Raw genomic sequence first — 24,989 nt, forward strand, 5'->3', positions numbered from 1 at the left:
ATTTCGAAATTTAGGTTAATCGTTTGTCGTCCGTCTTCGGGTTTGTTGTTGTTTTCTTTTGCGCATGCGGCGTGATGTCATGGACGGCGATTGATAGATAAAAAATATATAAAACATAGAATTAAATAACAAAAAATAGAGAGAGAGAAAGAGAGAGATAGAGAGAAAGAAAAGAAGGAGAAAGAATTTATTTTGAATTTTAGGATCATAACTCGTCTTCGGGTTTGTTGTCTTTTGCGCATGCGCTGTGACGTCATGGGCAGAGGCTGGTAGATAAAAAAAGATAAACAAGAAAATTAAATAACGAGTAGATTGATAGATAAATAATAAAACATACCAAAGAAAAGAGAGAAAGAAAAGAAAACAAAGAATTAATTTTGAAAGAATTAATCGTTGGTCGTCTTCGAGTTTGTTGTTGTTTGTTGTCACGGCATGCGTCGTGACGTCATGGGCAGAGATTGATAGATAAAAAAGAGATGAAAAAAGAAGAAAATTAAACAACGAATTATAAAACATAAAATCAAATAACAAAGAAAAGAGAAAGAGAGAAAAAAAAAAAAGGCTGATGGGAGGATGAAGCCTGCGGCTTGTTGTAAGACTTCATCCTCCCATCAGCCCGCCCCCAGGAACACGTTGCCCACCAACGGATTCTGTCTAGTAGGTCCCCTGAGTGTCTGAGATGAGCTCCACTGATGGTTCCCAGGAGGGGGGGCAGATATCTGGCCAATGTACCTGCTAATCTGTGGGGAGCACTCCCTATCCCTGATGTTATAGGTCTCATTGGAATATCATTTTTGTGTGTTTTGGGCAGACCATACATATCTCCGCCAGAAACAAGAAGTTGGCCAGCCTGGACGTGAAAAGTCTCTTCACATGTGTCCCCTCGGATAAGGTAATACAGCTCCTTAGGGATAGAATCGAGAAGGAGAAAATCGACTTCCCCCTGCCCCCCAACCATTTTGTCGATTTGATCAAACTTTGTGTTGAATTTAATTATTTTAAATTCCAGGACAGTTTCTTCCACCAGAAATTTGGCATGGCCATGGGCTGTCCATTAAGTGCAATCCTGGCTAATTTATTCATGGAATTTCTAGAAACAGGACCCTTTTGCCAACATCGTTCCCGAGCATGTGACCTGGCTGCGATATGTGGACGATATCTTACTCGTCACACCCAGGCGTTTCAATCTTCAGCGCTTGCAGACGGCCTTAAACGAAGTGGAGCCCACCATTCAGTTTTCCCTAGAGGAAGAAATCCACGATTCTCTTCCTTTCCTGGACACACATCTTTAAGTACGGTAACCAACTTGAATTCAAAGTGTATAGAAAGCCCACCAACAAAAATGATTTAATTCATTTCTACTCCCACCATGATATAAGGACCAAGAGAGGAGTAGTAATAGGTTTTTTCCTTAGGGCATTTAGGATATGTAGTGCAAAATACTTAGAAGAAGAGTGCAGGTTTATTAAAGAGACCTTTTTTAACACTAAAATTTCCAGAATTTCTTTTAGATAATTGCAGACAGCAGGCCGCTAAGATTCGGGAAAGCCGTAGGCAGCAGGACAGCACAACAAGACGTCTCGTGTTGCCAACCGGCGACGTTGCCACCAACCTGACACGTCTTTTAAGAACCACCAACTTGGAAATAGTGTGCCAGACAAGCAGAACAATAAAAGACATCACGAAGACGGAAACACACAACAACCAGACACCGGGCACCAAAGCCGGTGTTTATCGTATTCCGTGTTCAGGATGTGATAAAGTTTACATCGGAGAAACGTCACGCGACCTGAATACACGAATACGTGAACACCGTTACGACGTCAGGCATGATGTCACCACCAATGCATGTGTGACACATAGAAACAAGGAAAACCATCTTATGGACTGGAAGAATGCAGAGCTGCTGATACGGGAACCAGACAAAATCCGCAGGAAGTGTTTAGAAGCAGCAATCATTCAAGGAACGAACACTATTGAACAAAACAGGGGCATGTTTAACATATCTCCTCACATTAATCCCCTAATACCCATGGCCAGCAAAATATTAAATATTTAAACCACCCTTTGTGGACATTTCGCCCACGGACGTTTGGGCCAGCATTCTCATCCTTTCCCAGTGTCCAATCTCCCCCCTTCTCCTCCTCTTCCTTCCCCGTTCCCTCCTTTTCCCTTATTTAATCTCAAGCATTTGTATCTCAACTTGTACTCGAAAAAGCTGTAATAAGCGAAACGTCGTACAAATAAAGGCTCCGTCCTCATATGGTGTTTATCTCGTCATATATATGTATATATTTATATATACATATATGTATATATATATGTGTACTATTATATATGTATATATATATGTATAAATATATATATATATATATACATATATATATAAATATATATATACATATATGCTGGTATAAGTTGATGAAGGTGAAAAAAGAAGTCACAGGTCTAGTTCCGAGTTTCTGAGTTTATTCTTGACCGGTTTCGCTCTATGCTTTTTCAGAGAAATGTGACTCTGGGGTGAAGCTGGCGGTATACATAGTAAGAATAGGACCACGTTCCCTCCTTGGAGGTGGGCTCCATCTTGTTGTACAATAATTTGCAATTTTGAATACAGTGTACAATAATTGACAATCTTAGATACAGTGTACAATAATTTACAATTTTTGTGGTGTAGGTATTAAACCATAGATGTTCGATACAGCTCCAGTGTGTGTGGAATGTTGACCGAGGGTGTAACAGTGTAAGTGAAATGAGTGAGTGGTGTAAAAGATGTGGAAAACCCGAAAAGTGTCATGAGATAACTTATGATAGAATGATAACATATCCAGACAATATGAAATAAAATAAAATAAAATGAAAACAATGTGATAATCTGAAGTGACGTGACGTCCTATGACATCATAACTTCCTTCTTTTGCAAACCTTCCCAAGCTCCATCACCAACTTCCTTAATCCCTCCTTTGATCCTGCTACAAGCTCAGTGTCGCCAGCAAACAGCAACTGGCTTATCTCCCATTTTTCTCCATTTTCTTTAACCATATCCAATCCCCAGCCCATTACCCTTGCATTTACCTCTCACACCACCCCATCCATGTATAAATAGAACAGCCACTCAACACTTGACATAAAATTGAACACAAAAAAATTACATCAGAATTCTCAAATTGTTGACTTTGCTACAAATATTATGGCACATTACTGGTAGTATTTCATTGCTCACATGGAACACACATGGTATGACAATTACTGGTATAATAAACATTTTACATTAAAAAAAAAATACCTGGTACATTACAGAAAAAAAGTCCTCAAATTATCGACTTTGATACAGACATTCACAAAAGTTATAATTTTTCATTCAGCACAACAGTTGAGAAATGTAATGATACACTATAACATGAGACTGTATATACGGTAAGACAGCTGCTTGTAAAAAAGGGTCACTATGGGTTACCAACAGGATTATTGCACCACTGCAGTACTATTACGGTGGGTCTGAAAAACTGGGGCTTTCACATACACCCAACATTTGTTTTACCTACTTTATAGCACATATTTAATGTATATATGAGTATTCAGAATGTAGAAGGTGCCCCAAATTAATAATGAATGGTTTTAGACTAACAGGTACTTTTATTAACAAATATGTGCAATTGGAAAAAAAAGAAACAGAAAATTTTAGTCATCCTCCAACATCACCTCCACATCATCCACCTTTTCTTCATCCATGTCTTCTAAGATAACTTGTGACTCCTAGAGCTTGGACTCCACACCATCCACAGGCTCGACAGGCTCCTCCACCACAACCCTTCGTGGCAGCTTGCCTGGCCGTGGCGCGAAGAAGGAGGTGATCTTTGATTGCTGTGACTGTTCTTTTTTTTTTCATCAGATTTTCATACACAGCCACAGCCGCCTTCACAGCCTGTCGTGCCTGAAAGCTGCGATCGGCATCGATGTCGTTGTCCATGATTGCGTCACACAGTACAGCAATGTCACCAAAGTTGCTCAGCAGCATGACTGGGATGACTGATGACATTGCCTCCTCTTCCTCTCCCTGCCGCTGCTGCTGCTGCTGGCTGTGCAGTTCAATCAGGTCTTTGTCTGTGGTCTTGAGAATGAACCTGCAACAGCTCATCAACATCCTCCTCCCGTACGCCTCCTTCGACGAGGTTCACCTGCGTCGTCAGAGTCAGGGGTGAAACGACTGATGCCTGTGAAGTCGTGCACTACCTCAAGCCACAGCTTCCATCACACAGCGTTGGCAGTGACAGGCGAAACCTCGTCCCAGGCCTCGTCAATGTGCTCCAGGGCCTGTTGGATGGTAAAATCCTTCCAGTGGTCCCGCCTCTACCATCCATGGCGTCGTTCAGGGCACGCAATGTGCGAGGTGGAGTGTAAGTGGGCAGACAGAGCGGTGCGTGCGTAGTACGCACTGTGGCCTCGCGCCAGCGGTGGCACTGCATGTTTTTTTTTTTCCCGTACCTCCGGGGTATTTCCTACATTTTCAAATGTCGCAAGAGCGAATTGTCGTGCAACGGGGTGTCGCAATGTGAGGTATCCCTGTATTTGCACTTATGGTTTCTTTCCTTTGTGTACCCTGATATGCCTGCGTAGCTTGTTTGCTTCTATGAAAGCAGCACCACACTCCTCACATTGGTACGGCTTCTTGCCTGTGTGTCTCCGTATGTGTTTATTCAAGTTGCTCGTACTTGAGAAACCAGCCCCACAAAGCCCACACTTATGTGGTTTCTGACCTGTGTGAGTTTGCAAGTGTGACTTCAAGTGAGCTGATCTTGAGAAAGTAGAATCACATTGCTCACATTGATATGACTTCTCACTTTTGTGTCTCTGTATGTGCTTCTTCAAGTTGCCTGTACTTGAGAAACCAGCCCCACAAAGCCCACATTTGTGTGGTTTCTGACCTGTGTGAGTTTGCATGTGTGACTTCAAGTGAGCTGAATGTAAGAAAGTAGAATCGCATTGCTCACATTTATAGGGCCGCTCACCTGTGTGCGTCTTCCGCATATGGTATTGCAGTCTAGCGTTTTGAGCGAAAACAGCAACACAAAAGCTACACTTGTGTGGTTTGTCGCCTGTATGAGTATACATGTGTGTTTTCAAGGCAGATGATTGGGAGAAAGTAGAATCGCATTGCTCACATTTATATGGCCGCTCACCTGTGTGCTTCCGTGTGTGGTATCGCAAGCCAGTTCTCTGAGAGAATGCAGCATCACAAAAGCTGCACTCGTATGGCTTCTCACCTGTATGAGTACGCATGTGTGTCCTCAAGGTAGCTAACTGGGAGAAACTAGAATCACATAGGTCACATTCATATGGCCGCTCACCTGTGTGCTTCCGTGTATGGTATTGCAAGCCACTTCTTCGAGAGAAAGCAGCACCACATAAGCTGCACTCGTGCGGTCTCTCGCCTGTATGAGTTTGCATGTGTGACTTCAACTGTCCTGATGTTCTGAAAGGAGCGATGCACAAGGAACACTCGTACGGCTTCTCCCCTGTATGAACACGTCTGTGCACCTTGAGGTCCCCAGGCCGGGTAAAGGCTGCATGACAGAATGTGCATTTGTGGGGTTTGTCTTCTGTGTGTGTCTTCCTAACGTGGTCTTGGAGATCTCCTTTTTGATAAAAGGCCATACTACACTGAGAACAATTATATTGCATTTCCTTTTCTTTACAGCAATGGTCATCCAATACAGCAAAACTGCCTGTAAGGGTGGAGGTAAAAGACTGATCTTTTTGGGAAGTTTTCTGATCACAGACCTTACCATGGCACTCAAACTCATCTATTGTAGCAAATGTCAAATGGCAAATATCACAAAATAATATTTTTTCCTCTTTGAAAGTCATATCAGTGTCCTCTAGAATGGGACCATCCTGCTGAGAAGCAGAATCATCTTTGCAGGTATCGGACTGAAGTTGTTCTAATTTGATATGAGCCTTGGGAGGGGCATCTGTCGTGTGGGTCTGCTTTGGAAAGCTCTTATCATCTCCTCTCCACTGATTCAAGTCATCACTCACTAACTTGGACACTGGACCATCCATCTTATCTCTTGTCAGTCTGAACGGAAGAGATGAAAGTCAAGACATGTTATGGCTTGCATTTTATACTAAATGTCTATATATCATGTATTTATATTCATGACAACCTCACTGCCAGACAGTAGTGTGAGTACAAACACACCTTAACTGTACCAAAAGCTTTTTATAAAGTAGAAATGGAATGGGTGGGAGTGGTTTCTATGCCTTTTTCTTTTTGGTTACCCCCCGTGTAGGGGGAAAAAGCCTTTGGTATATGTATGTACCACAAAGTGAACTTGTATGGAAACTGGAGCACATTGGGAGGAAATGACAGTGAAAGGTGGAGAAGACTAGTGGGGTAATGTATTACTGGACATGACCATGGAATATACAATGACACAGTGGGTCAATGAAAACACCAGATACAGAAGTAATCAGGAACTGTGGAGATTGGATCTAATATTCACAACAGAACCTGAAATTGTAGATGAAATTGAATACAAGACACCACTTCAAAAGAATGACCATATATTTAGGGACTGAACTAAAGGAAGAAATACATATGGAGAGAAATGAAAAATATAGGAAAGGAAGACTGATGTACAATAAAACAGGATTTGTAAAATTAAAGAAATTCTTTCAGAATGCAAATTGGGAAAAATTCTACATGGAAGAGACAAAAGTGGAAGAGAAATGGGAGATTTTGATGGATAATTATAATGAAGGCGTGAATAGGTATGTACCAAGACTGAAACAAGAGAGGGTGTACATTAAATGCTGGTTCAACAGAAAATGCAGTGAGGCAAAAGATAGAAGAAAAGAGAGTGCGCTTGGAAAAGATGCAGAAAAGATACAAAAAACTAGAAAATAGCAAATATATATAAACTGTAGAAATGAATATGTAAAAGTGCGAAGAGAGGAAAAGGGAACTATAAAAAAGACATTATAGAAAAATGCAAAGAACAACCCAAACTATTCTATAGATATGTAAATGGTAAACTTAAAAATAAACAGGAAATGGTGAAACTAAGCCAAGGAAATATAGAATACACAAAAGATCTAGAAATGGCCAAAGTCATGAATAATCACTTCAAGTCAGTTTTCACCAAAGAGAAGGTACAGTATTTGGGATGAAGGAAGTGAAATGTGATCTCTCCCACCCCCCCACCCCATGAGTGAAATAATAATAACACAAAAAGAAATAATGGAGCATTTAACAAACTTTGATGTTAGAAAATCACATGGTCTGGACAGAATTGCAAATTGGATTCTGAAAGAATGCAAGGAAGAACTAATGGACAAAACATATATCATAATAGATTGCTCACTTAAAGAAGGAAAAACACAAAAAGACAGGAAAAATGCCAATATTGTACCAAGGAAACAAGAACAAGGAAGAACCAAACTAAATATAGACTGGTCTCACTAACAAGCACTGTAACCAAAATTTGTGAGAAAATTATCAAGAGTAGAAGGGTACAACACCTGAAAGAAAATAATATAATAAACCCAAGACAATTTTAGTTCAGACAGGGAAAATCATGTACCACAAATTTGACCTGTTTTTACTCAAGACTAGTAGATACAATACAAGAAAGTGATGTATGGGCTGATTGTGTTTTCTTAGACTTACAAAATCTTTCAACAAGGTACCACACAAAAAATTATTTAAAAAATTGGAAAATAAAGGAGGGATACAAGGCAACCTGCTAAACTGGATGGAGGACTTCCTGAATGGTAGAAAGATGAGAGTAGTACTCAGAGAAAGATATTCAGGTTGGGAGGAGGTGATTAGTGGAGTTCCACAAGGATTTGTATTGGCTCCAATAATGTTTGTTATTTATGTGAATGACATGGATGATGATGTCAAATGTTACATGAGCTTCTTTGCAGATGATACTAAATTCTTCAGGAAAGTAAAAAATTGAAACAGATTGCAAATCACTACAGGAAGACCTGAATATTGTTTGGAAGTGGCGTCAGAAATGGGAAGTGGATTTCAACATTAAGACGTGTAGCATAATGGAGTTCGGAAAAAGTACCATACCATATACCAAGGCTTTTTCCCCCTTACAAGGGAGGTAGCCAAAAAGGGGAAGGCATAAAATCATTTCCACCCATTCCATCCCTGAATACACTCCACACCCCTCCACCCTCCCTCTTATCTTAGCACCTCCTGGATGACGGGTCATCCCTGCACCTTGTCCACTGCCCTGGGTCAGAAGCAGTGTCGCAAGACACAGCACATCCACAGCAAGGCCGCTTCATTAAATCGGCGACCCCCCCTCTCCATCCCCCCATTGCATAAAAGGAGAGGACGGGGAGAAATCCCTTCGGGCTGCGTCAAATTTTGCTCACACACACTACCCCACCTCCCCGCCCATTCCACCTCATGCAATCACATCATCCATATACAACCATTCTCCATTCACCCCTCTTCTGTCCTCTCCCGTCCTTCCTCAACAGACATTCCCCTCTTCCCCAAAGCCCCCATCACCCCATCCATCCACCTCATCCTAGGACGTCCCCTCATATTCACTCCCTCCACATCTGCCTTCCATACCTCTTTTACTAGTCTTTCTTCACTCATTCTTTCCATGTGTCCAAACCATCCTAATATTTTTTCATCAACCCTATCTCCCAACTCCTTTTCCACCCCTGTTCTCCTCCTCACCTCCTCATTTCTCACTCTATCCAGTCTAGTAACCCCCATCATAGTTCTCAGACATCTCATCTCAAACACATTCAAACTCCCTCTCTCTTCTTCTCTTATGTTCCATGTTTCAGCCCCATACAGTGCTGTTGGCACAATCATTCCTTCATACAGTCTCCTTTTAGCATCCATTCCCAAATGTCTATTCCTCATTACACTCTTTAATCCACCAAGGCATGTACTCGCTTCTCGGAAAAAGTAGAAATAGAATATCAGGACAATATAAAATTGGAACTAAGAAGGTAAAGAAAGTGGGATCTGAAAAAAATCTGGGTGTAATTATCTCAGATGACTTGTCCCCTGCTAAAAACAAATAAACAAAATTGTTTGAGAATCCCATTACTTACTAAGGTCAATAACAGTGGCATTTACCTTTTTGGATGAAGAAATAATTTAAAAAATATTAGTCACACTGATAAGGCCTAGACTAGAATATGCGGCAACATTGTGGTCACCTAGTACCAAAAATAATATAAAGAAAATGGAAAGAATCCAGAGAGTAACCACAAAAACACCAGCACTTTCGAACTTGTCGTATGAGAAGAGATTGGCTAAACTGGAGTTACTGACTTTGGAGCAAGGAAGAGAGAGAGGCGACCTACTGACCATCTATGGACTCATGAGGGGCACAGAAATACTCGATAGAGAGGACTTGTTAAATTGGAGTTTGGAAGAAATGGTTAAGAAAGTATTAGTCACGCTAATAAGGCCTAAGCTGGAGTATGCTACCGCACTATGGTCACCCAATACCAAAAAGAATATAAAATTGAAAGAATCCAGAGAACAACCACAAAAATGGCCCCAACACTTTTAAACCTGTCATATAAGGAGACTGGCTAAATTAAAATTACCAACTCGGGAACAAAGAAGAGAGGCGACCTACTGACCATCTACAGAATCATGAAAGGCATGGAAGTCCTTGATAGAGAGGGCTTACTAAATTGGGACAAGAGAAACACAAGAGGGCATGGAAAAAAAGAAAAAAAGGAGATCTAATAAATAAATAAATAAAAAGTTTTCCACACAGAGTGGTGGACAAACTGTACAAAATAATAATGTGTGTAAAAAACATACACAAATTTAAGAGCAAACGAGACACTGCGAGATATAAAAGTGGGACACCATCAGCATAGTTCCCCTTCCTGTATGATACTAGGGAAATACACAACTATAACCACAGGTGACCTGTTGACCAAGAAATTTGTTGTGACAGTGCGAGGAGGAGATGACTTGTGGGGCAATGGACTGCTAGACATGACCATGGAGTACACAATGACCCAATGGGTCAGTGAAAACACAAGGTACAGAAACAACGAAGAGCCATCGAAACTAGATTTAATATTTACAACAGAACCTGAAATAGTGGACAAAGTCCAGTACAAGACACCAATTGGAAAGAGTGACCATGTCCTCATCGAAACTGTACTCAAGGAAGAAATAGACATGGAGAGGAACGAAAAGCATAGGAAAGGAAGATTGGATTCTAAAGGAATGCAAAGAAGAACTAACGGACAAAATACACATCATAATAAATAGCTCACTCAAAGAACGAAAGATACCTAATGACTGGAAAAATGCTAACATTGTACCAATATATAAAGGAGGAAACAAGGAAGAACCCACCAACTATAGGCCAGTATCACTAACAAGCACTATAACCAAAATTTGTGAGAAAATCATCAAGAATAGATGGGTAAAACATCTGGAAGACAACAACATATTAAACCCAAGACAATTTGGGTTCAGACAAGGAAGATCATGCACCACAAACTTAATATGCTTCTACTCAAGGCTAATAGACATAGTGCAAGAAAGAAATGGATGGGCTGATTGTGCATTCCTAGACTTGCAAAAAGCCTTTGACAAGGTACTACACAGAAAATTACTAAAAAAAACTGGAACACATAGGAGGAATACAAGGGAACCTACTAAAATGGATGGAGGACTTCCTGATTGGTAGAAAGATGAGAGTAGTGTTCAGAGAAAAATATTCAGATTGGAAAGAGGTGATCAGTGGAGTACCGCAAGGATCTGTACTGGCACCAATAATGTTTGCTATCTATATGACATGGACGAGGAAATGAAAGTACTATTACATGAGCTTCTTTGCTGACGATGCCAAACTGTTAAGGAAAGTAGAAACTGATAAGGACTGTGAAGCACTGCAAGAAGACCTAAATAGGGTATGGAACTGGAGTCAGAAATGGGAAGTGGATTTTAATACTAAGAAGTGTAGCATAATGGAGTTCGGAAAAAGCAAAAACAGAATATCAGGAAAATATACAATTGGAACCAAGGAAGTACAGAAAGTAGGATCCGAAAAAGATTTGGGAGTAATTATCACGAACGACTTGTCCTATGATAAACAGATTAACAAAATTGTCGGGGAGACTTACAACTTGCTAAGATCAATAAAAGTGGCATTTGCATACTTGGACGAAGACATGATAAAAAAAAATATTGGTTACATTGATAAGGCCTAGACTAGAGTATGCGGCGACATTGTGGTCCCCCAGTACCAAAAAGAATATAAAGAAAATAGAAAGAATCCAAAGAGCAGCTACAAAAATGGCACCTGCACTTGCAAACCTATCATACGAGGAGAGACTGGCTAAACTGGAGTTACCGACACTGGAGCAAAGAAGAGAGAGAGGTGACCTATTGACCATCTACAGAATCATGAAAGGCACAGAGATACTTGATAGAGAGGACTTACTTAACTGGGACAAGAGAAACACAAGAGGACATGGAAAGAAAATAGAAAAACATAGCTATTGAGGAGAACTGAAGAAAAACAGTTTTCCACATAGAGTTTTGGACACTTGGAACAAACTGGATAATGAAATAGTATGCGCAAAAACCATTCATGAGTTTAAAAGCAAAGTAGACACTGCGAGATACAATGGCGGGACACCACGAGCATAGCTCCCTTTCCCGCACAATACAACTAGGTAAACTAGGTAAATACATACATACATTTACCAAAGGCTTTTTCCTCCTTACACGGGGGGGTAGCCAAAAAGAAAAAGGCATAGAAATCACTCCCACCCATTTCATTTCCTATATATTCCACTCCCCTCCACCCTCCTATCTTGGCACCTCATGGATGACGGGTCATCCCTGCATCCTGTCCACTGCCCTGGGTCAGAAGCAGTGTCGCAAGACACAGCACATCCACAGCAAGGCTGCTTCATAAATTCAGCAACCCCCCCCCCTCTCCGTCCCCTCATGCAGAAAAGAAGACGGAGAAATCCCTTCGGGCTGCGTCAAATTTTTTTCTCATACATACCTCCTCACCCACCATCCCCCACCCACTCCCCTCAAGCATCACAGTCTCATCAATGTAAATTAGTTTGTAAGCCCTAGATTGTCATCCTCTCTCTCTGACTGACTTTTTCTCTGTTTCTCTTCCTCTCTCTGGTCTGACCTACTATTAAATAGACTCATTGCTATATGTTCTTCTAATCTTTCATCTTCCTGACTTTGTACATTCTCTTTTGTCACCAAAATCTTTATCCTAATATGAACTATGATATTTTATTTCTGATTCATTTTTCTGACCTTTGGTATATTTTAAACTTAATTCTAAACAACTTCTGATTTTGACATTCTGAGTTCTGCATCTCCCTTGTTTTCATCAATGGCTTATCCTCCTGGTGAGTGACAGGCCAAAAATGTCATCAGTCCTGATATGACTTGTTTCCTCACACATTTGTTATCATCTGGGACCTGTATTTCTGTGTGTGAGGTTAATCTACTTTTCCCCACACTAGCATACAATGCAACACAATACATTACAATGCAATTCAATAATAGTATTATTATCTAAAATTAAGTTAATTTCAAGGGAGTTGTCTGTAGTTGTTGGTAAATAGTATGACCAAATATGCATTAATTCCTGGAATAACTTTTGGGAAGTTATAAGAAAGGCTGGTCCCCTACATGACTATACAGGAAGGTGGGACAATTGTAGAGAAACCCGTAAACTGCGACATGCATCATATAATAAACAGTGTGTAATTGTGACATCATATAATGTGAAGGATTTTCTTCAACTTGGCTGTCTGCATTTTGCTTCCATTTGTCTTAAAATAAAGTTTGGCAAATCAGGGTGAATTAGTCCACACACTACACCTACCCACCCATGCATCCTTTGTTTTCCTCAGACATCATGGAAGGGGCAGGTCAGTTACTTCCGCGTGTCCCACAACTCTCTACTTTTTGTGGTGTAAAATGTAAGACAATTTAATAAAAAATATTCATGGGAAAAGGAGAGAACCAGTGGACAATTGAAGCAGCAGTGGTGAAGAACAAAGTGAAAAAGTAATAGAAATGTTCCCTGTCACTCACCCATGCATGAAAATCACTCACTACTGTACCTCAAAGTGGTAAAATGTGCAGATTCACTACACCACCATGCCTAAACTAAGGCAAATAATTAACCAATATTTGGTTTTCCTATAGTTTTTCATGCAATCTTTCATTTTATAACAAAACTTTCTTTTGAGATTTTTTTCTTGGAAACTATGGTCAACAGTCTTCCCCTAACTACAATGCCATGAACTGTCAATGGATGACAGAATCAGTCTAAAAGAAATGGTAGTTAAGTGTATCAGGCTTTCGCATGTTCATAGATGACATTCTAGATAAAAAAAAGCAATATCTTATTTATTGTAGTAAATCAAATTGATAAAATTCTATAATCATGCCAACACAGATATTTAACATAAAAACCGTATGGTCCAATAGCTCCTAACCTAACTTAATCTAGTACAACCACTCTATAGGAACAAACAGATCAGTACATTTTAAGAAGTACACAAAGGATTACAAAGGATTACAAAGGCGGAGCATGCCGACAGGAGACCTTTTGGTCCATATCTAGGTCGGATGCGAAGAAAAAAAAACATAATAATAATAGAATAATTAGTAAAAACTATAATAAAATACATAAATAAATGCATAGGTATAGTTAAATGATAAACAAACAGGTAAATAGTAAATAATAATAAATTGACATATAACAAATAATAAATGAAAATCAGACAGACAAATGATAATGACAATGTTTTTAATGAGATTCAGTGACCATACGGAAACAGCATATTCCAAATGTGGACGAACTAACGATTTATATAGCAATTGAAAATTGAATAATACTTTCATAAATTAAAATTCATCAACATATGTTATTCTTGGTTGAAATCAATAACAGAAAAAGTTCTTGAAGAAATCAATACAGAAAAGTTGCTAGAAGCTATATACAAAGAAATGCAGCATTTTCAACTGCTTGAGACTCCATCTTTATTTTGATAGATGCGGAGTTTCAAGAAATTAAAGTATGATAAATTTGTCTATTCTAACCTAACCTGCACTTAGTAATGCTGTACCTGTAATTCCAGAGGTCATCAAGGTTGTCGTCTTTGATTTCCAAATCTATCAAAATAAAGATGGTGTCTAAAGTACTCAACGCGAGTTCATTAGTTTGTGCATAGCTTTTATTAGTAATGTTTTCTGCTAAGAAACATATTACACTGATGTATTCTAATTTATAAAATTAATATTCTATTTTCTAATGCTATACTGTGTGGGTGTGGCCTTCTAAAATAATACCAAGAGATCTTTCAAATGCAAAAAAGAAAAGTGGAAAATGTGTTTGCATGACAATGGAAAAGAACAATTTAATATTTGATTATAGCACTTATAGGAACTAATGATATCAATATCATCCATAGGAGTGTTGATCACTTCGAGCCCTCTATGGAACAGATAACTTGGTAATTTGTGGTGATGACAGAGGTATTTAGGCCAGGGGCCGTATACACAAAACTTGTTAGCACTAACAAATAGCTGTTAAGGGTAACAAATTCCTGTTAAGGCTAACATTTAGCTGTTAAGCACTAACAGTGATACAGAAAACTTGTTAGGGCCTTAAAAGTACTGTTAAGATAAAAGTGCTGAGGAGGACTATTAAGCTCTTAACAAGTTCCTGTTAGTAGAGAAGATGGCGGAGCAGCAGCAAATAAAAAGATGACTGCGAGTTTATCGACAGCGACGGGACATATTTAACGAGTACAATGACGACGAACTCATCAAACGCTTCAGAATGAACCGTGCTGGTATAATAAAAATGGCTGATTTAGTGAGGAACAAACTTCAATCCCGAACAGAACGGAATCGACCACTGAGTCCTGAGACGAAGGTGGCAATTACCCTATGATATTTAGCCACAGGTAAAATGCAGCAGTGACGAATTTGGGACCTCGCAAGCATCAATCAGCCATGTCATTACTCAAACAATTGATGCACTATCAGAACCAAATATTGTAACTCGGTTTGTAAAATTCCTATTGACTCGCCAAGTAGTGCAAGTAAAACAAGCAGAGTTCATATGGAAAACTGTAGGTTTCCCGGTGTTGTGGGTACCATAGATGGCACAAACATTAGAATTGGGGCTCCAAGTGTCGATGAACATTTATATGTAAACAGAAAACAATACCATAGCATCAACGTGCTTTGTCATGCCTCCCTCTTATCCTTGTGGTTTAAACTTGGCTTGAATCGCCCATTTATTATTATTTTTTCTCCATAATCACGTTGATCAAGAGGAGTGTTTCCTCTTGTGACCAGTTTGGTTTCCTTTTCTTTTTCTGTGTTTCTTCTGCCATGTCTATGTCCTCTGAAATTATTGTTGAGTCTTCTGTCGGAAGATTTGTCTGTGGCACGGCCGCCTGTACAATGCGCCTTCGTCCAAAAATATCTGTCGTTGGTTAATAAGTACTTCTAAAAACCCATACATACGATATCTATGTGCTATCATGATACTTTATTAATAAATTCTGAACAACTGCATTAATAACACTGTTTTATGTGTGCAATTTTTGATAATACGTCCATTTACATGTTCATAAGCTGCTAACTTCAGCGCTGTTTAGCGGTACTTGACAAACAACTGTTTGCTAGCTAACAGTTGTTAGTTAAGCATTGGTGTATAACTTTTAGTGGTTTTCTGTTAGCTAGCAGAGATTGTTAAGGCTAACAAAAAAGTTTTGTGTATACGGCCCCAGACACGTCCTGTCATGCATAAATAACTGCAAGATCTCGACAACCCTTACAACTTCGGTGTTTTTTTTTTTATCATTTATATTTTTTACAATAGTCGAATTTACAGGGAAATTGTACATTGTACAATTGTTTTTTCTGTGAAGGCGCTCAATTCGAAATTGTTACTTACTTCAAAAGATCGTGCACAAATACAAGACGAATAGTATCATTGTGTTTGTACGTACTCCGCGTTTGTTTACATGACAATGTTGATCTTGAGCGTGAAAAATAAATACAGTGAAAAATTGCTGTTTAGTGACAACACTTAAGGACAAGAACAGATTCTCGTGAAATGAAAAAAAAACTATTCCTAAAGCATGTCTTGATTCTTGAAAACTTGAATCCTACGTTTATTACTTCACTTTTCTCATATTCACACGACCAAGGTTACCAGATTTCTCAAACTGGAATATGCTAGACTTCAGTTGAAATTATATTCGATTGGCAAAAATTATGCTAAATCTTAAGTTCCTCGAGGTTATCTTGCTTGACTATTAATCCTCCAACCTTTCATTCATCGGCAGTACCGACCACTTCCAGAACTTTTGCCGCCGTTAAATCAGTATGGCATACTATTTTTCTAGCAAAAAATATAGTGTCATTTGATATGACACTATGATATGACTCAAACGAACTCTCAACTGTCGGCGCTGGTGGAGCCCGTGGAAGCTCAGTGTGATAACCCGGCTATGGGTTATACCTATGCAGCTTTATTAGCTATTTATCTCACGTATTGCAGTGTTAGAATTGATTGCAATTGGACATAATATAAACACATAATATAAACACCATTTATCAATGTATCACAATTAAATTCGAAGAAATGATTAATATACAAATATGCATATCTATTACATTATTAATATGACATTGATTTAATACAAAATATCAGTTCATGTATAAGCTTTCAATACACCATATGTCTATGATAAGCCATTACAGTCCAATGTTATAGGCTATACCACGAAGATACTCCATATTAGTGCGTTACTGATACTGCCCAACTAATCTAACTATACGCTGATTAGAGTCAGCATAACGTTTGCGTGGTGGTTCAGGAGCATGTCCTGCAAAAATCTGTCTGCAATGGATATTCTGTAGTTTATAGAAAAGCCTGAGCTAAAATGAAAGAATGAGTTGGTATCAAAGATTCACATAAAATACTGAGCTTATATCAAAAGTCTCAATTATAATCAATACTACTACATGTGTATGATAACACTAAATGAAAATATTACCAACAAATCATATATAATATTTTTTTTCTCATGGGCGGGGGAATTTTGTCCTAAGGGAATATTTTCCAAGGGGGATTTTGTCCTGGGGGGATTTTGTCCTTGGGGGGATTATGTCCTAGGGGGATATTGTCCTGAAACGGTTTTGGGGGCTTTATGGATTTGGGAAAGGCTTATGACAGGGTAGACAGGAAGTCACCGTTGGAGGTATTGCAGATATATGAGAAAGAAGGAAAGCTGTTACGAGCAGTCAAGAGTTTTTACGGTAGTAGCGCCTGTGTTAGAATTAGAAATGGAGAGAGTAAGTGATTTGAGTTAAAGGTGTGTTATGTCGCCTTAGCTGTTCAATTTATACATGGATGGGGTGGTGCGAGGGGTAAACGGAAGGGTAATTGGTCGGGTATTGGAGATGGTTAAAGAAGAAGAAGAAAAAAAAAAGGAGATAAGCAAGTTGTTGTTGTTTGCTGACGACATTGCGCTTATAGCGGGATCAGAGGAGGGGTTAAGGAAGTTAGTGACAGAGTTTAGGAAGGTGTGCGAAAGAAGGAAATTGAAGATAAATGTGGGTAAAAGTAAGGTGATGAGATGTACAAGGGGGAGAATATGGCAGCAAATTGGAAATATTAAGAGAGAGAGAGACTGGAGGAAGTGGATAGCTTTAGGAACTTGGGTGCGAACGTGACGAGAAAGGGATGAGTGGAGGTAGAATGTAGATTGAGAGAAGCAAGTAAACATCTAGGGAGACAAAAAAAGTGTAATGAGAAATAGACATTTGGGAATGGATACTAAGAGGAGATTGTATGAAGGAGTGAATGTGCCGACAGCACTGTACGGGACAGCAACATGGACCATAAGAGAGGAAAAGTTTAAATGTGTTTGAGATGAAATACCTGAAAAGTATGGCAGGGGTTACTAGGCTGGATAGAGTGAGAAACGAGGAGGTGAGGAGGAAAGTGGAGGTGGAAAGGGAGTTGAGAGAGAGATTTGATGAAAGAGTACTGGGTTGGTTTGGATACATGGAAAGAATAAGTGAAGATAGATTAGTAAAAGAGGTGTGGAAAGAGTAAACATGAAGGGGCGACCAAGAAAGAGATGAATGGATGGGGTAATAGGGGTATTGGGAAAGAGGGAAATGTCTGTTGAGTAAGGAAAGGAGAAGACAGAAGATAGGGGTGAGTGGAGAATGGTTGTGTATGGATGATGCTGTGATGCATTGAAGGGAATGGGTGGGGAGGGGGGAGGGGTTTATATGTGAATGTTACTTTGACGCAGCATGAATGGATTTCTCTCCGTCTTTTCTTTTTCTGCATGAGGGGACGGAAAGGAGGGGTCGCCGATGAAATGAAGCGGCCTTGCTATGGATATGCTGTGTCTTGCTGCACTGCTTCCGGCCCATGGCAGTGGGCGAGATGCAGGGATGACTAGTCATCCAGGAGGAGCCAATAAAAGAGAGAAGGAGGGGGTGGTGAATGGGAGTGGAGTATGTGGGGATGAAATGGGTGGGAGTGGATTTATGCTTCTGACTTTGGCTACCTCCCTTGTAAGGGAGGAAAAACCGTTGGTATATGTATGTATGTATTCATGTATGTATGTACAAGTGTCAATTTATTTTTGCGTCATGTAGTGAGAAGAGAAATTAAACCTATACAAATGTTAGACAAATGGCTGAGACGTTCTTACAAAAATCTAGAATATTGTAACCGAAGTCTTTTCTACTCAAACGAAGAGGCAGAAGCAAGTAGCATACTAGCCTAATTTATTTACGATCTGGACTTGCTAGTGACGACTAACCAGTCACAACTTGACGACTAGGCGGCTACCAGTAGCAGCTACTGTAGTGGTGGCGAGTACAGTCGTCTCGTGTGATTACGGCTTGAACCAGACTTTTGGAGAAAGTGCAAGGAGAGCGACAAAGATGATCCCAGGCCTAACCCAAAATAAAATATTTTTGTACTCAATTATACATACATACATACATATATATAATATATATATATATATATATATATATATATGTATATATATATATGTATATATATATATATATATCTATAATTACTTTACACTTTAATTTGCATTATTACACACATAAAAACCTTATTTGGAAATTACAGATACATTCAAAGATATCTGAAGGTCCATTTGGGTAGTTTTATATGAATTTTAGGACCTTTCTTTCTTTTTCAGACTTAACCACTACTCCAATTCAAATGTTGATGAAGCTGTAGGTTCAGAGTTGTCGATAGTATATCAAGTATCTTGATTATCTCAGTATTGATGCTGTCAAATTCTTTCAAACTTGCAATTAAGAAATGACAGAGTTGAATCTATGCTAATTTAAACTAAAATTTAACCCATTAAACTCCGATGACAAGATGTCTTGTCATTTGGTCAAATAAAACAAAAAATCATAAAACACCAAAATGTTTGATCAAACACCAGAAAAATAGGACGTCAGTCCTCGCTTCGCTGCGAGCGAAGCGAGGACTGACGTCCTATTTTTCTGGTGTTTGATCAAACATTTTGGTGTTTTATGATTTTTTGTTTTATTTGACCAAATGACAAGACATCTTGTCATCGGAGTTTAATGGGTTAAGTGAATTTGAAGGGAGTCGACTGTAGTTGTCGGTAAATAGTACAGCAATTTATATTTCTACATAATTCTCACCTCGTGTGCCATTTCCCATGATGCTCAGACGGCCCACTAATAAGTTTACATCAATGATGTGGAGAGGTCTAGTTATGCCCGGGACCAACTCCCTGATTGCATGCCCCAAAGATTCAAGTCTAAGACCTAGAACAAAACAAAAGAATGAAGGAGACAACAAGGGGCCAAAAGGTTTGTAGAAAAGAGAGTAGAAAGAAAAGTAGAAGACGGGTTGCATTTTATAAGTAGGTTGTTTGCAAATAACAGTCCGAACGTGCTGCCTGAGTCCGCTTAGTGCATGTAATAAAAAAAACCTTTGTAAATAACAGCCCGGGAGCTCGAGTGTATATTTGCATTTTGCTGAGACGACATTCCTTTGTAACCTAAGTGAGAATTATGCAGAGACTCGAGATTATTCTAAATAAACAATATTGCTGTAAGGACTTGAAACAAAGAATCTGATTGGTGTAAGGGTGGAGAAAAATCAATTGGTTCACGAATGTCATTTCCCTTTGGGGAGGATCTTAAATATAAATTAAAGATCACTGGACTACGGATATCACTACGTTATTGCAAAAATCACGTAGGATCTTGTATACGTGCTGTCGGGGGGATTCCTTGGAAGAACTTCGGAGAGTGCACTGTGTATAAGAGTTATCAGAAGAAAGATATAGAAGAAAAGATATATTTGATTCACCTAGACAGAAGATTATTACCGAAAGAAGTGAGTCACCATATCCATAAGTGAGGGTTGCGACTATAGTGGCGGCAGCGAGGGAAAGAACGCACGCAAATAAAACGTCTCCGAAGAGAAGCACTCAACGCACGCAACTAAACACTACACCAAAAGAATTTAGTGTAACGATACGTGTTTAGATGTGTGAAGAGAACTGGTGCAGACAAGCGTTCATCGCACGCAACGAGGAACGACTCTAAGTTGTAGAAAAGAGTCGATTCAAATCGACATTATGAACAGAGAAGGTAGAAATTCCCATGCATTGTATATAGTTAGGATGACCATGGAAGTTCTCCGTCATGAGGTTATTACCTTGCAGTCAAATGTCCCAATGTTTTCGGGGAAGAAACTACAATAGGGGTAGATTCATTAGTATAGTTGATACACTAATAGTGAAAAAAAAAACACGAGAAAAAGATAGGAACCTTAAAACAAAATATAGATCCTGAGAAGGATAGGGCTAGGCTTATAATAAATTTCCAGCAAATGGAAAACATCAACACATGAAAATGATAAGAAACAATTCATTAAACACTTTAAATCAAAGTGTGGTCAGGATCCTATCAGGTTTTTGGTTAGAATGATAAATACAAGTAATAATAATAATAAAAAAGAAAAACACATATTATTTAGCAAAAATAGACAGATGGTCTACGGACATGATTTCTATGTTGAAGGATTCAGATTGGATAGAAAGTAGATAAAATGATAAATTAAAAGTTTCTCAGACTACTAAGTATTATAATAGTGTTTGCACTATTGGTATACAACAGTGACGAGATGACTGCAGAAAAGCTATACAGGGATCTTAAAGAAACAGTGAACTTGGGGGAGATATATTGCATTGCATTATAGTATATTGTTTTACACTGTATGTAGAAAAAATAAATTAGCCTCGCACTCAGAAATACATGTCCCAGATGATAACAAATGTGTGAGGAAACGAGTCATATTAGGACTGATGACGCTTTTAGCTTGTCACTTATTAGAAGGATAAGCCATTGATGAAAAATAAATACAGAAGACGCAGAACACAGAATGCCAAAACCAAATATTGGATTAGAATTCGTTTTAAAGGATACCAAAGGTCAAACTAATCACAGATATCATATAGTTTATACTATGATAAAGACATTGATGACAAAATAGAATGTACAGAGTCAGTTAGGAAGTAGAAATAACAGAAGAACAAATAGAAATGGATAACCCGATGAGTCTATGTAATAGTAGAAGGAAGGGATCAGAAACAAAGAAACAGGGAAAAAGTCAGTCAGTCAGAGAGGATGTTGACCTAGGGCTTACGAACTAATTTACGTTGATGTTTTGATGTGGTTACAGTTGTGTAAGAACATATATGTCATTGCTAAAGTGTTTGAAAACTTGTTATGTTGGAAATATGTAGGAAAACTGAACCAAATGTTTAATTGGAAAACTACCATCCAACAGATAGGCTATTTTTTACAATTATCAAGAAAGTAAAACAATTAGTCCATATGTCATGACATTAGGAATACAACAGAAAGAAACTAGGAACTCTAGAGGTGATTAAAGAGACAAAGAATTTGAACACAAGAGTTAGAAGCATTTCAAGGAATACTAGACTTGAGTGCTCTAATTGTAGGAAACTGGGACATACAGTATGAGAGTGTTATTATAAGATTATTTGTAGATGTAAATACTAAGGTTATGAAGAGTATCATTGTAGAGATCCACCTTTCTGTTTGTATCACAATAGAGTAGTACACAGAACACAGGGATGCAAAATTTTCGTATTCACCCAGGAGCAAGAAAACCCCCAAACACAAAATAAAACAACACTACAAAGCTAACACTAGAGCAACAGACATTATAGTGTACTGGACAGTGATGAAAAAAGAGAACATAAGATAATTTTTTAAATTTATTATAACAATTGGAAGGACTTCTGTAAGACCCATCATTGCGGGTAAACTATTCAATGGACCTATTCAAATATTCATTGATATCGGATCTGTATTAAATGTTATAACCAGTAAAGTGCTTAAACAATTGTATCCAGGAGTAAAAATTTTGGAACCAATCCGTTACTCATTGCAAGGAGTAAGAGGAAGCCACAAAAAAAAAAAAAAAAAAAGTAAGACTGGGTTAGATGTTATTTTGTATAAAGAATGAGCACTTGCGCATTCCGGTGGTAGTTGTGGAAGCTGTTTTCCCAGAAGATTTATTTGTCCCGAAATCCCTGGACAGTGGAAGAGGTTAAATAGCATGAGAATTTCTCACACACTGAGAAATCCAGGAAGATGGGATAGCTGCAGTTGGGAGCCAAAGTTCAGAAAATTTGAGACGCCGGCCTGGACACGCACGTCTCTTCCAAACCGAGCGCATAATTTCGAACCAGAGAAATGCGTTTCTCAGATGGGGGGAGAGAGAGGGGGTAACAAGCTCGTGTAAATCAGTCCTACAATGGATAAACAAACATGAAGTAACGCTTTACTTTTTACTGTGGTTTAAAATGTCTCCATAAATCAGCAACATGCAGTTGATATTAGACAACTTTCTAAATTCACTTAATATTAGTTAATATGATATGATCAATATTAGGAAAGATTCACAAAAGGGTCACTTATCAACTATTTGGAAGAGACACATACGTATATGGTTGGAGAAATCCTTCTTGACTGGACCTGCGCGCTCTAGTACCTAGCTAAGATGATAAACTACCTCAACGTAACATTCCTCTGTTCGTTCTGATGCTGCTGCTGCACTAGTTTGGTAGAGTCTTCTGATAGGAACCCCCAACCCCCCCAAGACAAATAGGATGGCCTGTGTATCAGGCGATTTGATTGTCTTTGTCTGGGACGGTGGGACCCAAACTACGTCCCTCGTGGATGGCGCCAAACTCGCGTGTGAGGGGGTCGGGGGTCGAAGTCCTGGGTTCCATTTCCCTTACTTCAACGATCTATTCCTACATCGTTCGCACACTATAAGTCAATTTTCCTGAAAACATGGGTCAACAATACTGAATCGTTGGAGTGCGATTGGCAATGGCCCACGACTGGATTCCCGTGTTCATATTTAACACGGTTCACTAAGTTCACATTGTCTCCACGTCTTATGCACTTGAAGTTTCCTGGGCACACGGGTCCCACAACACTGAATCACTGGAGCAGGATTGACGATGGCCAGCAGCTGGATTGCTTTGTTATGCCACGGTTCACCAAGTTCACATTGTCTCGGCAGCTAGGTCCTCAGGGGACGTGTTTTGCGATAGGGTGAGGGACGCGATGTCTGGGGCATCGTGGGTGGGGCATGATGCGCTGTATTTTTTTTTTTTTTTTTTTTTTTTTGAGGGCATTTTTCTAATAGTTAATTTCCGTGAGGAATGTGGCGTAATGTAGAGGCAGAAGTTGAGGCAATTCTAGTAGTCTTGTGAAATAATAACTAATTAGAAGGAAAAAGACATGATCCTAATTTAAACTAGTCTAAACATGAAGTGGCAAGCACGCAGGGGCTATGAAACGCAGCGGACTTGTGTTCTAGGATGAACAACCAAGGAAGAACTAAGACTCCTTGCTCGGGAAGGTGAATATCTTTCTTTATAACACCTAGAAAGGTGTCAGTACAAAGGATGGACGGGAGTCCGTAGGTCCTCGATCCGGTGTTAGGAGAGGTCTTGGAGCTTGTAGATCCTCGATCCGGTGCTAGGAGAGAGAAGGTCTTGGAGCTGAAGGTTGGTTGTTGCTGTCGAAGAGGCTGTTCTGCCCTCCGTTGGCAAGAGGCCGTCTTTTAAATCCTGGTATTGGCTCATTGTCAGATCCCGGTTTCTGACCAGTCTTTTGATTGGCCGCCTTCCCTTTGGCTATGATCCAATTGCAAGCCATGGCGAGTGCGCGCGCTTCCACTAGCGTTGGTGACGTCATCAGTCCCGCCTCGGTCTGCATGGGAGACGGGTGTCCCAGACGAGGTCGGTGTTGGCGGGTGGGGCACCGCCACTACAGACTCTCCAACAAAAACAATAATAAGAACAAATGGTGATATAGGCAAAAAATGCATAAATTCTAACACAAAAATACAAGGGCACAAAAACATATGGTGAATTAACTAAAGTTAATTGATAAGTTGAGACATTTCAGTTTCAACATTACAGCACCTTTGATTGGTGACTTCGAGCATGAGCTTACGAAGACATCTTTGGATGGCGAGGATACTTAGACTTAATAAGGCACTGCAACAAATTAGCGCTTAACTCTCACAACAAAGTGCTGTGGAGAAGGGGGATTTGCAAAACTTTAATTCGTTTAAAAAGGGAACAAAAATATAAAGAAGTAATTATTGGATACTTTAAGGCTTCCAGTGCTTTCACAGAGTGAAGGAAAAAGTTATAGCAGAAGGGGCCGAAAAGAAACAAAAATGAGAAACACTAAGGAGTGTGTCACAACGCCAAAGTTGTGACATTGTTAAGATTTACAACTATGAGAAAAGAGGGCATGATCATATGTTCGGCTGAGTTAGGGATCTTAATGAAATCACAATAAT

General features: G+C 39.2%; 1 protein-coding gene across 1 annotated transcript; it reads right to left on the reverse strand.

The window, feature by feature from the left end:
* Positions 1–4,575: 4,575 nt before the first annotated feature.
* LOC143031451 (uncharacterized) lies at positions 4,576–16,071 on the reverse strand. The gene is made up of 2 exons (XM_076195275.1): positions 15,987–16,071; positions 4,576–6,079 (listed from the first exon to the last, which is right to left on the reverse strand). Exon 2 carries the CDS (start codon positions 6,061–6,063, stop codon positions 4,576–4,578), a length of 1,488 nt encoding a protein of 495 aa, XP_076051390.1. The 5' UTR covers positions 6,064–6,079; positions 15,987–16,071.
* Between the last annotated feature and the right edge of the window lie 8,918 nt (positions 16,072–24,989).

Source organism: Oratosquilla oratoria, chromosome 12, assembly GCF_046742065.1.
Source record: "Oratosquilla oratoria isolate Oo_2021 chromosome 12, ASM4674206v1, whole genome shotgun sequence".
In the NCBI taxonomy this organism is placed as follows: domain Eukaryota; kingdom Metazoa; phylum Arthropoda; class Malacostraca; order Stomatopoda; family Squillidae; genus Oratosquilla; species Oratosquilla oratoria.

Excerpts from the sequence above, each read along its gene's own strand:
- LOC143031451 (XM_076195275.1), bottom strand. The coding sequence starts at position 6,063 with ATGGATGGTCCAGTGTCCAAGTTAGTGAGTGATGACTTGAATCAGTGG.